The sequence below is a fragment of the Sipha flava genome, unplaced genomic scaffold (genome assembly GCF_003268045.1).
Source record: "Sipha flava isolate LNK unplaced genomic scaffold, YSA_version1 45_pilon_pilon, whole genome shotgun sequence".
Classification (NCBI taxonomy): domain Eukaryota; kingdom Metazoa; phylum Arthropoda; class Insecta; order Hemiptera; family Aphididae; genus Sipha; species Sipha flava.
The window spans coordinates 619,001-631,855 of NW_020273227.1; the positions used below are offsets into that span (position 1 = coordinate 619,001).

The window sequence follows — 12,855 nt, forward strand, 5'->3', positions numbered from 1 at the left end:
GGCGAGTGTATAAATACGCGTGGAAAGGTGAAGTCGGTACTGTTAAGCATCGCGGGGGCCACGTCAAAAGCCGTTTGATTGATTGTTATATCGTACGCCTTTGACAGGTTGATTAATTAACGATAGTAGCCGTCTCTGATGGTGGCAGCTACGGAAAGGAGAGAGCGACAGAAAGCTAGTAGGAGGAAAAAAAGGTGATACCCAGGTAAACTCTACCACCATCGCCATCTTGTTTTTTGCTTTGCCCTTACCTCTGTTGGTTCTAATGTTCCACTTCCCCTGTTCAAATTTTGATACATGTTCAACCACATTATACATCTTAAACATGCTCATTAATCAACCCGACCAAAAAGTATTCCATCATCATCCTTTTCGTCGTGGACCTTTATGGAAAGGATTACTCTCTTTTTCATATTTTCTCTCTGATCGTTTTAAACGAAGATACACTAACGTTTAAATCCTGTTCTGTCATGTAGTGCGTTTCAGTCCTTACGTCATTTGTTTTTTTCGTCAATATCAGCATTTGTAACGATTATAACGTTCCGAGTAAATTATATCAACCAAAAACCATTTACCATTTTAAGGAATTATGATTTAAAATGTATTAAGTATTATCTAAATTGGGTTTGGCCAATCTTTTTCAATATCATGCTAAATAAATAATAAAAAAATTGCGATATGCCATAAAAAATTACCACTTTGTTCCTTAATTCAAAATAATAAAAAATATTAACTTCTAATTTATATTTCTAAGTTTTTTATAATATAAAAATAGAACACGTGAACTATGTCTATGAATAATAAATTTCTAAAAGTCTCTAAAAGATAGTACAATTACACCGGTGTCCAATTTCCGATGTTATTCGAAGACACTATATTAACTATTCATTACGATTATCAGGTTAAAATATATTTACTGTCTAGTAAAGGATTATCCGATTACTTGTTAAACGTAGCCGGTGTTAAATGACCGTCTGGGAATAGTTAGTGTTAATTAGAACATCTAAATATGTGATATTTTATACTTGGATCATACAATATATATATTATATACTAACCGTCCCGAATTCACATTGTTTATATTTTTTTTGATAATTTTTATAAATTCATTATTACTAAAAAATTTGGTTCATTTTCCCTCCAAAAATATTAAATCAGTGCCATAATTATTACAGATTTTTCGAATTTTACATCAAACAAAATTATTATACATTTTTTTCACTTTTCATCGATTTTTCTCTTACCCTCATTATATTTTTTTCATACTACATTCATGACTATTGTTTGCCAAGGATTTCATTAACTGGACTTACTGGTCCTAAGGTTTAAGTTTTGGACTTAATCGAAATGCCAAACAAGAGATTCTCTGGGGAGTGTAGACCGCAACAATAGGAAAATAATAATTATTTCCGAATACGAGGACTATAAATCTATGCTTTGTAGTAACGAACGTCTGGCGAACGAGACTATATTAAATAATATATAGTAATAATAAATATTTTTTTCCTTGTATTGAACTTTATGATTGAACTAAATTAATATTAAAGCTCTAGTTATTGAAAAATAAGTTTGCAAAATGTATGTAATTTGATTTTATATTCTAAGAATATGAACGATGTTTCATTATACCCAGTAATATTCCCATAATTTTTATTAAATCCATAATAAACCGATGAGTATCTGAATTTAGAAATTTTTTTATTAATACGGAAATCATGGCAGGGAGGTGTATGTATACAAATACAAAATTTTATTTTAAATTAAAGTTAAATTTAGTCGATCACGACTATTTCGACATTATACATTTGTATATTTTAAACATATAATTATCTATTTTTATAGATGGTGGATATAGTAAAATATTTTTATCAGTTCAAAATTGTTTGATTGACATTTCCAAAAAAAGTTATGAAAATAGAATATTCAAATTTTCTATAAATTACTCTACATAAAAAAACAATTCTCTAAAAACATAATTTGAATAATTTACTATCTATTGAATACGGTAGTTTAAGCATTCAGTAAAAATATTATGTTTCTATGATTATTTTTATTTACTTACGAAAAACTAATAATAAATAACTACTATAATTGTCGAGCTAAATATTTAATAAAAAATAAATAAATAACTACTATGTAAATGTTGTTGCATTTTATAAATTTTTGTTTTTATAAAGTTTTTAATCAAACATTTTTTATAAGTTGTTTGATATTTAATCCTCATTTTAATATTGTACGGTTAATGTTCTAATCATATTTGATGTTCCTTTTGAAATTTTATAGAATTTTAAGTTTGTTATTTTAATGATGCGAGCAATAGTATAATACACGATACGTATTTTAGAATAAATATTCTTAATTACATTATATCGTTCAGATATTTTACTATTCAACGAAGAATAATTTAATCAGAGATACTTTTTTAAAGGTTTTTTATTTATTTTGTCTGGGAAAAGTTTTAGTAACAGAAGTTTGTAGCACTGCACAAATCTGTTAACAGCTCTCAGTCAATTAATATGACTTGGGATGTTCAACGGGGTTTTTACTTTCTAGTTTAACAACTAAAAACTTACGGATCAGTTATTTTATATTATGAATGTCTGTTTATTATAATTCAGTTTTGTTAGGCTTAAAATATATGCTGTTGTCGATTATTCACACAACAATTCATAAACAGTGGATACTGAAAATGATAATTATATTGGTGTATTTTTATTCTATCTTTAAATTATTTTAGCAAACCAATTATTTTACTGAAGTATAAATAGTATATAATGATCAAAAAAGTAGATCTATTATATTTTAAAAAATGTGTAAGGTATAAGACATCAACTTTATGAATGATTAATTTAAAAACGCAATTGAATGTTTGAAAAATCAAAATAATTTAAGTTTATAAAACTATTGAACTTTGATTTTAATATTTATTTTATAACTGAAAAGTTTATTAAATGTAAAATGATCAGTTTTATGGATTTATTCATGACTTCATTATGCTCTTGCTTATTATATTTTTTAAGCAAAATTCCGATATGTCCATGTATATTATTATAAATGTAACAGTACAATTATTTATAATATTCTACATTATTTAATTTTTGTTTGTAGTAATATGTGCTTATTGTTTATAATTGCCTATAAATGTTTGTTAAGATATACATATATTTACATATATATACCAAATAATATAGTCAAAATTTGACTATTAAATACATTTATACATGAGAGTGATAATTATAATTAATATTAATAATAAGGGTAAGTTCCTCTTAATTACAAAATTAGCTAAATGATTAATTTAATTAAATTGCAAAATAATTTTAGATAATATACATGACATTGAATGTACGTACTTAAAGTTTTGCTAGGATTTTATTAAAAATATTAAGTGACAACAAAACGAACCCATGCATTATAGATTGACTAAGAAAAAAAATAATCGAAAACATTAATCGCATAATCAGTGCCTTGCAAAGGTCTAGCAGAAGCACAAAATTGATAAAAAATCTGAGATTATGAAAACTACTAAAGTTTAATACAATTATGGAGAAGTGAACAAGTGCACTAAGAAACTTCCTGTATTAAGAAATAAATAAGAAACAAGAGTATTTTATGTGATTAAAAGACCATTTACCTAGATTACAAAATACACAGATATATACTCTTGATGATATTTTAAGTTAAACCATATAGTTTTCATTTTCATAGTCCAAAATGTTTCCCATATAAATAAAATAACAGTAAAATATTTACATCAAAAATTGTAAATTGATATAAATTACAATTTTATTATTATTTTTTTAATAGATCACTGAGAATATGTTAAATCTACTTAAAATAAATAAGTATATATAATTAATTTATTAATATGAGAATGAAATTATTTTAATATGAATACGATTCAACGAATTTCTAGAATAGTAAACAAGGTGAATCACTTATCGATGAATCATAAACAAATTAAATGGATAGCGGCTGGTGCACGTAACTACCAAAAGATAACGAAATATAACACAATAGATTACAAGGGTAGAGCTAATAGCACATATTACATTAAATTTAATTAAATTCCTATTGATTTTGTAGGAAAAAAGTAAAGCATAAGCTATCAGTATAATCACAACTGCGGTAATTTAGATATATATTTTAGAAGAACATGCTGTGGGGTCGCAACTTCAATATACTATTATATAATTGAATGTCTCCAAAAAGGGAAATATTTTCTTATAGATTATTGAAAACTTTATAAATTGTAGTTTTATTATTCATATTATTGGTTTAAATTATACCTAATTTAACAATGTTTTTCAAACATTTAAATTATTTGATAAATTTTTTAATTTCCCCAATATTATACAATCGTAGATAGTAGTAACTTTGATTTTTTTATTATTTTTATAATTTAACTAATTTACATTTTTTATGATATCATCAAGACAAATGGTGCTAGATTTAATATTAAAACTATGTCTAATGAGATTTTATCAAAACCATTAGCTATAATGAATTTAATTTTTTATAATATGCCATAATATACAATTTCTTGTTTTTCCAAGAAAAATAAATCTTTAAAAATTATTTTAAATGGTTCAGGTCAGAAATTATGGAAATATGAATAAAACAACTTAATAATCCAATTTAAATGATTTGGAACATCTGTGCATTTAATGAAATTTTTTTGCACGAGAATTGATTATAGATAACTGAATCGTTTCAAATTAAATTTTTGTGTTTATAGATTATTTGTCTATTTCAAATATTATTAATATACTACCTATAATTTACAACAAGAAATCAAATTAATACAAAGATTATTTTGAAATAGTTTTTAATAAAATACTTTTTTTTTCAAAAGATAAAAACAATTATTAAAAGAAAAAATTAAGTTTTCAATTTTATGAATCTTTAGAGATTTCACTGTTTAAAATGTTCACCAATGAATTATATTGATCAAAATGATTTATTGTACAATAATATTATTAAAATTTATTTTACATATAAAACCAAATCTAAAAAGATAATAAAAGCAACTTGAAAATTGTAATGAAATATCTTAAACAATTATACATTTTATAGGTATTTGCATATAAATTTTATTAATTATTTCTAATATTGTTACATCTGGGTTTTATGTAATACATTAAGTATTTTATTATAAAATATGAATGAGTTTTTTTTATTTATTCATTAAATTCAAATTAAATAGATAATATATCATCAAAAAACTTTATTAGTGTAATAACATTTCAGGTTAGTAGCATTTATTTATTGTATGTATTAATTTACGAGTATTTATTCACGAGCTTATTCACTTTGAAAGTTACAAAATTTTAACTGTAAATTATTAATTTGTATGGCACAGCTATTATGACTCGTAAGTTAATATTAGCATACGATTTTAGTAAAGTATAATACATGTTTATTATCAATGATGAAAACGTGTAACTTTATTCCAACAATTAACTAAATATGTATTTTTTATAAATATCATTTTATCTGATGTAACGGATTATAGTTATTAAATATGTTGCCTATTCAACTATATTACTCTAACAAAGTGTGTAATTGAACTTTTTTGTAAGTGCATTTACTTATATTTAAAACTTTTTTAATATCACTTTAAAACACGTAAATATTTAAATTGTATATAGCGAATATATTGATTTTTTTATGAAAGTTTTTTCGCTGGACATCCTACCGTTCAGTGTGACGTTTTAACGGTCATCGGTTGACAGTCCCGAGAGACCACTATACATCACCAAGCCACAACGATGGCAGTGGTTGCGAATGTTTGATCGATTATCCCCTGGATGGTTGTTTCTTATCTACTTATTGCGGGACTGATTTACTTTATTTTCCAAAGCTGTGAATCCTAACTTTAATGACCATCGAAATGTATTTTTTCTCCACCTCAACCTACATAATCTGCCACTTATTCGGTGTCATCATTATCGTATTAGACTTCGAAAACTTATAGTTTATACTTATACAGGCTAACCTAACAGGCATACACGCGGGTGATAGGATAGAATTTCGTGAAGATATCATTGTGTAACACTTTGGCAGTTTCCTTAACGGTCTAAGCACGAAAATCAAATTAGCGGCGTCAAGTGACGCCAAAGTTTTGTACCGCACTCGATTCGACGGCGGTGGCGGTAGAAAGCATGTTTCGAGAAAGCTCACCCTCGGCCAAAATAGTAAAGAAAAAGCGGTGTTGTTTAGGGTGAAGAGGGTTTTTGGCACGGATTACAGTCAAACCGCGCATCTCCATCGTACATAGCGAATACCCCGAATATCTACGACGGCACTTCGAGTGTGCGGAGGATTGGATTTATCGCTACGACGACGGAATCGAACAAATTACGGTTATTAACGGAATATTGCGCGCACCGTACCGGGGTCTCGGGAGATTGTCCGATATTATAAGGTTATATACCGATAAATATGCACGCGTGGCGGATGATAAAAACTCTCCACCTGTCGTGGAATAAGGGGCGGAAAAAAATCAAACCTTTTCCAATCGCGTTTTCCGCAAGGCCGAGCGCGCTCGTTTCGGGCGGTGGCGACGGCGTGTACAACATTTGCAAGGAGTGTTTTGCACAGACAACGAATGCGTGTGTTATTATGTTTTTTATTGTCTTGACATTGATATTATTCGTTTTCTCTTCCTCTCTTTTTCTCTCACACTATCTTTTATCAACTACCACCGTTATTACTGTACTTTTTACGTTCGATTCATTTTTGTTACCGCAGGTCCTATGCAGTCGCGAGTTATCATAGGGCAAAGCGGGGCTGGGCCCCAGATCACAGGGGGAACCTTGAACATTTCTGAAACTATATTTCCTTAAAATAATTGACAATATTGATAGTATTTAATAATAACTTTTCAAATCGTACTTGGTGGTTCTATTAACAATCAGTATTGATGTAGAATAATAATTCACGTAATATTTGTTTGTTTTTTATAATAGGTACCTAATCAACTAGATTTTCTTTTTACTTTGCACTGCTGTTAATCATCTGGCGATTAATTTTATTTATAATTTCGTAATAAATAAGTATTTACATAAAAAAAAAAAAAAAAACAATATAATATGTATACCTTGAATTGTCATGTAAAGATAATATCAGTTAGGGGGCTTAGATTACTTACAGTACCAAAGTCTTTTCCTGTGTAGCTACGCCACTGGTCCTACGGCGCATACAAAAAATGAAATCGGATGGCATGCACGTTATTCAAATGCATATTACGATGTTGTATATCAGTAAATCGTTTATCACATACTAATCATACACACGCCGCGTCCTCAGCACTTCGATACTTTTAAAATAATTATAATCGAAATATATGGAAATGCTTCTTATAAACATTAGAAGTTTACAATTTCGTGATTATTTTTATTCAACGACTAAGGTTCTTAGAACCGTAGTTTTATTTTATATATATTTTTTTTGTTGTCAAGAAAGCTTCTAAAGTTTTTATATCGAAAGTATTGTTCGTGTTGTGAATTACACTAGTTCTTACACATTGTGCAGTTTTATCTAGTTTTCAAAACTTGTTCTTGTAAGTGACAATTTCTGTTCGGAAAGAGAGGAGCCAATTGCAAGCAATAACAATCTTTTACAGTTTAGTTCCAATATGTATATAATTATTTAATTACCTTGCCATCTGGACTGCATACTTTAATACCGGTCACCGTAATCAATAGAGAAACTTCTTTTTCGATCTGAATCTAAAACAAAACACAATGGTAGCTAGTAAATTTTTTCTATCTCTACATTATTCGATTTAGTATGTAAATAATAAACACAAATAAAATTTACAATTCATTTATGTTATTAACATTTTTGACGAATTGTTGTGACAAAGAAATTATTAAAATGATTATGTTACTTAAATGGTAATTTAGATTTATATTATAAATATGTGTAATCATATTTTTTTAATTTTTTTTATTTCATTTTTTTAAAATAAAAAACGATTTCCATTGAATTAAAATAGTAACAGTGTATTAACTGTAAAAAAAAAAAAAATTAAAAATTTAAAATTTGTTATTATTAGTAAATATAGTACACTAAGAGTTCTATTCTCTAAAATCGTCAATTTTAAAAACGATATTTATTGTAAGAATTTACTGAGTTTTCAAAAAGTATCAAAATAGAAATGAAAATACGACAATTTAAATATTATCCTCCGTTTTTACTTAATGAGGTTTTTTTTCATAGTTTACAGACAATCAATAAAAGTATTTTACAGAACTACTCTCCTATATTCTTCTTGACTAATTAATTATTATTAATTAAAAATAATTGTTATGTGCGACCTACGCGGGTCACGTGTACTCTATTATTTATGTTACGTGATATTATATAACCACATTCAGTTTGTTTACTCCAAATTCAAATTTTACCACCCAAGTATTGCACACATACAAGCGTGTGTATTCCGTATAATAATTTAAAAAGTATATTCGAACGGTGGGTTATGGAACCGATGGAGGCATATCTTCATTGGGCTTCGTTACTGATGAGCAACTCTTCCGCTCGTTCTATTCTCAACTTATTTGGTACACACTTTACGCGACGAATCCAACGTTATCAAGTCGTGGTTGTTTAAAACATTTTAATCCGCGTACAGCCCAATATACCGTCGTCGAGGGCGCGCGTGGTTGTCGTTTTTCGCGCACAAGTAGCATTTTAATGAATATTAACTACACGTTGTTGTAAAATAATATATATATACATACATATTATATACAATTTACATATATATATATATATATATATGTATATATCCACGGTCGTCGTTCTGGCGGCAATCCACCGTTGCGGTACGTCCGCCGCAGCTCTTCAACCCTTTCTATCATTGGCTCGTGGCTTATGCAAATTAAACGAAAAAGAAACATCGCTTGGATCATTAGATATACCGTCCCGGTCCATAAAATGGGGAATACCCGGGCCAACGGTTGACGGGGTACGTATATATAATAATATTAATAAATAGGTTTTAAATTATGTTTTCTGCCATGTAAATTCTTAGTTTCGATTTAATTCGCACTAAATAATCATACGTATAATGTATGTTAATTATAGTTTGTACTTTTGCTGTTTTTTATAAATAAAGGGTTAATACTTTTTCTAAAAACGTTCATAAGTATGTATGAAAAAAAAAAAATCATAATTTTACTATCATTTGAACTAATTTTTATTTTTCTACTTGTTAACACTTCATATGTGCTTTTAGTATCAAGCTCGGATTAGACAATTTTTTTTTTTTTTTTAATCCAAATTCTTATTTTTTCTTAACTATCATGATATGTTATTATAAATTTTAGTATTATAATAATGTAACTCTAGTGAGTTATTAAAATATTAATTTATCTTTTTACTGTAATAAATTACACTTTGTAAATAATATAGTAGTAATAATATTAAAAATAAAAAATAGAAAAACTTTTTTTAGGTACATGTTCCGTTTTATATATCACTCATTGTAAAATATAAACGAAATGCAATTTCAAATATCTAATTCATATATGTATGTCGTACATTGTACGTACAGTAAATCATGGTTCTAAATGCCCTTAATAATTTGTGTATGAATATTTATTATTGATGTGTAGTACACATTGATTTCTTCGATGAGATTTTTGAGCACATTAATTTTTAAAACAATTGAATAGGAAATATATACTCTAAACATCGGAGACATTTTTTGAGGTCCGCAATAAATGGCAATTTTCGGCTGAGTGCCATTATATATTAATCGAAAACCGAACATGGTAGGTGTAGTAGAGGTATTCAACTATCGACCAACAACGCCACATGGCTGGATATTGAATTTGATTGTTTTCAGCTTCAGTTTTCGCAGTTAGCAGCGAATTAATTGTTCAAATAACCAATGATTATTTGATAATTTAATTAAGATCAAAAGATTTTATAAACGCACGGTTGCTATACTTGACATTTCGGGATATCGCCAATGATCCGGCGGCGGTTTACTGTATATAATATTTTCATTTACTAAACCCTATAATTTAACCAAGGAGTAAGATCGTTTTATGTGGTTAATTATTAAACGCAAGTGTAAGGATAAAGTATACGGTGTATTATTAATTTTTCTATTTCTGAATAAATTAAAAATTATCAGTGTACTATAATTCTATACTAATGCAATAGTTAACGTACGAATTTTGCATATTATTTTTCAAACAAAAAATAAATAATATTCGATAAATCGATTTAAATCGATTTTGATCTATCCGAGTAGAATAATTAACACCACTTAGAATAATGATATAATCGTGACTTTTACGTTTTTGCATGAAAAATAAGTTATTATTTGACTGTTGATTAATATTATTGCAATTTTTATATTATTTCAATTGCTATATATAATATATTATAATAAAATATATATATATATAATATATTATATACTATTTTTCATATATATCATCTTTTTATATCAAGATCTATTAAATATGATTAGTTTTAAGGTATGAAATAAGAAAAATTTAGAGATTTATGTTATTTTATTAAATTAACTTATTTTTAAGTAAATATTATTTAATTCATATTTTGATGAGTAAAAATATTACATAATTTAATTTTAAAAACGTTGGTTGAATTTAAAAAGTAAGATGGTTGTTTAGAAATTGTTTATACACTTATTCGAATAAAATAAAATATTATGTAAATTCCTACATAATATTATACCACATTATGCATTGGACAAATATGTTCTTTTAAATGTATTAGTTTTAAGTTTTATACATTAAAACGAGCTTTAAAGTAAGGCATACAACTATGTAGTTATATTTGGTACTTAATTAAAATTGCTGAACGAAAATTAGAAAATTAATACTTAGTTTGTTCCTTTTTAGATTTTTCTGAGTAATATGAAAATTATTTGCTCTAATTTTAAACTCAGAAAAATTACAATATTTATTTTGTTTCAAACATTATATAATTTTTGTTTAAAATTTTCTAAGTGATTACGAAATTTCTTGTATTTAAATTTTATAAGAAAAAAAAAATCAAAAGTATAATAAAATATTTTTATAGTTGTAAGAAATAGAAAAATGTATTTCTTATCTGTGAACTTCGTTTGTATTATAAGATTTGTTTATATCAAAAATAAAACTAGCCTTGTAAAACTTTTTAGTTATTAGTACGTATAACTAATTTGATGGTAAATAATATGAAATTAATTGAAAGTTATAAATATTTTTAAATTATACTGTGTATTTTTTATATAGACTTAAATCGAATAAACTTATACAAAAAATGTATCGAATAAATATGTAGTGAAATTGAACATTCGTTTCGTCGAGGATGTATGTCTCATCGATTATCGAGTTATCTGTACGTATTATCAAAAATCAAGATCACGAGAAAAAATCGTACAGACCAACGATTATTCTTAAACAGCAAAACTCAGTACGAGGGATAACAAACACTACGAGGCTGCTGCGTATCTGTTATCGGATAAGAAAGCCAATTTAATATGTTTATAGTGCCACCGAGGGTGTATATATCTATATACGTAGGGAAGAGTCGAATAGAAAAAGGGAAGTGATCGATGTGTGTTGTGTTGAGGGGATAAGATTAATTAGTGCATAAATATTAATATAATATATTAGCGACGGCCAGAACTCAATAGAGTTCAATAGTATATCTAAGGAGATGTTTTGTGGATTATGGCCCTTCGTCTTTATTTTAAATGCCGTAAAATTGATGTTTGAAATTTCCACAGAAATAGTAATATGTATATATAATTGATTAATACAGGAAGGTTTGGAGGCTCCTTTTTGGTAAAACGTAACTTTATATATTTAGCTTATTTTCGTCAATTATAAACATATATTCTTGTGGTATGTACTATCTATCAATTACATTAACAGCTGATAAAAAGTGATATTTATAAATATTATAACTTTGAAATAAATTTATATACTGATTAATTGGTTGTTGTAAGATAAAAATCATGTGAACGCATTCGTATTTTTTCCATAGTTATAATCTATGCATTTGTGTAATTTGTAGTAAAGTATATCCACTCTACAACAAAAAAAAAATTAAGTCGTATAACTATAATATCAACCGGTGCGCGAGTACTTGTTGAAGACAATTTTTTGTTGGACACGTGGAACATTTTGAACTGTTCTGAGGGAACTACATTTAGATCACATTCATACTGGATAGTTATATAATACAGTCATCAAGTATTGAACCCAATGTCACCAAGACGTATGCGAATTAAATTTTTAAAATCTCTTCCGTAACACCACAAAAAAAAATTTATATATTAATGATTTGATTTTAAATTTGTTTTTTCATAATTCCTGTGTTATATGGAAACCAAATATTAAATTACATTTATGAAAAAATAATATTTAGTAATTTATAAGTTAAAATGTGACCAATCATATTGATATTTTTTTATAGTACTTCAATATTTGGTTTAATGAAGACAATTTAACGTGCGTGTTCGCTTGATTGAAATTATATACAATCTCTAAATTACAAATTTTACATCCAACTAAAAATAATATAAGCAGTTGATTTAATTCAGATGTGACCGCAGAACACACTTCGAGAACAACTGGTCTAAGGGTCAACAACATGTTCAAGTTAAGCGTAAATATTGCTGATCGGATGTTTATAATGCATGACGTGTATATACATGCAGGGAAGTATTTATATGTGTACTAAATGTAGGTCTGAGCAAAATCGTAATTTTAAATGGCCGAAATTAATGAATATATATATATGTACTTAATATCTAATATTAAGCTTCAAAGTCAACGACCTAACAATCCTCAGTCTTTGGTAATATTATATGTAACACAT

The 12,855-nt window shown here is 26.9% G+C and overlaps 1 protein-coding gene across 1 annotated transcript in view; it reads right to left on the reverse strand.

Annotated features, from left to right (window-relative positions):
• Positions 1–12,855, reverse strand: part of LOC112689625 (tensin-3-like) — a 147,633-nt gene that overhangs the window by 32,589 nt on the left and 102,189 nt on the right. The window contains exon 3 of the mRNA XM_025563421.1: positions 7,662–7,733. Within this exon, the coding sequence (XP_025419206.1) occupies positions 7,662–7,733 (72 nt within the window). The remainder of the gene's footprint in view (positions 1–7,661; positions 7,734–12,855) is intronic.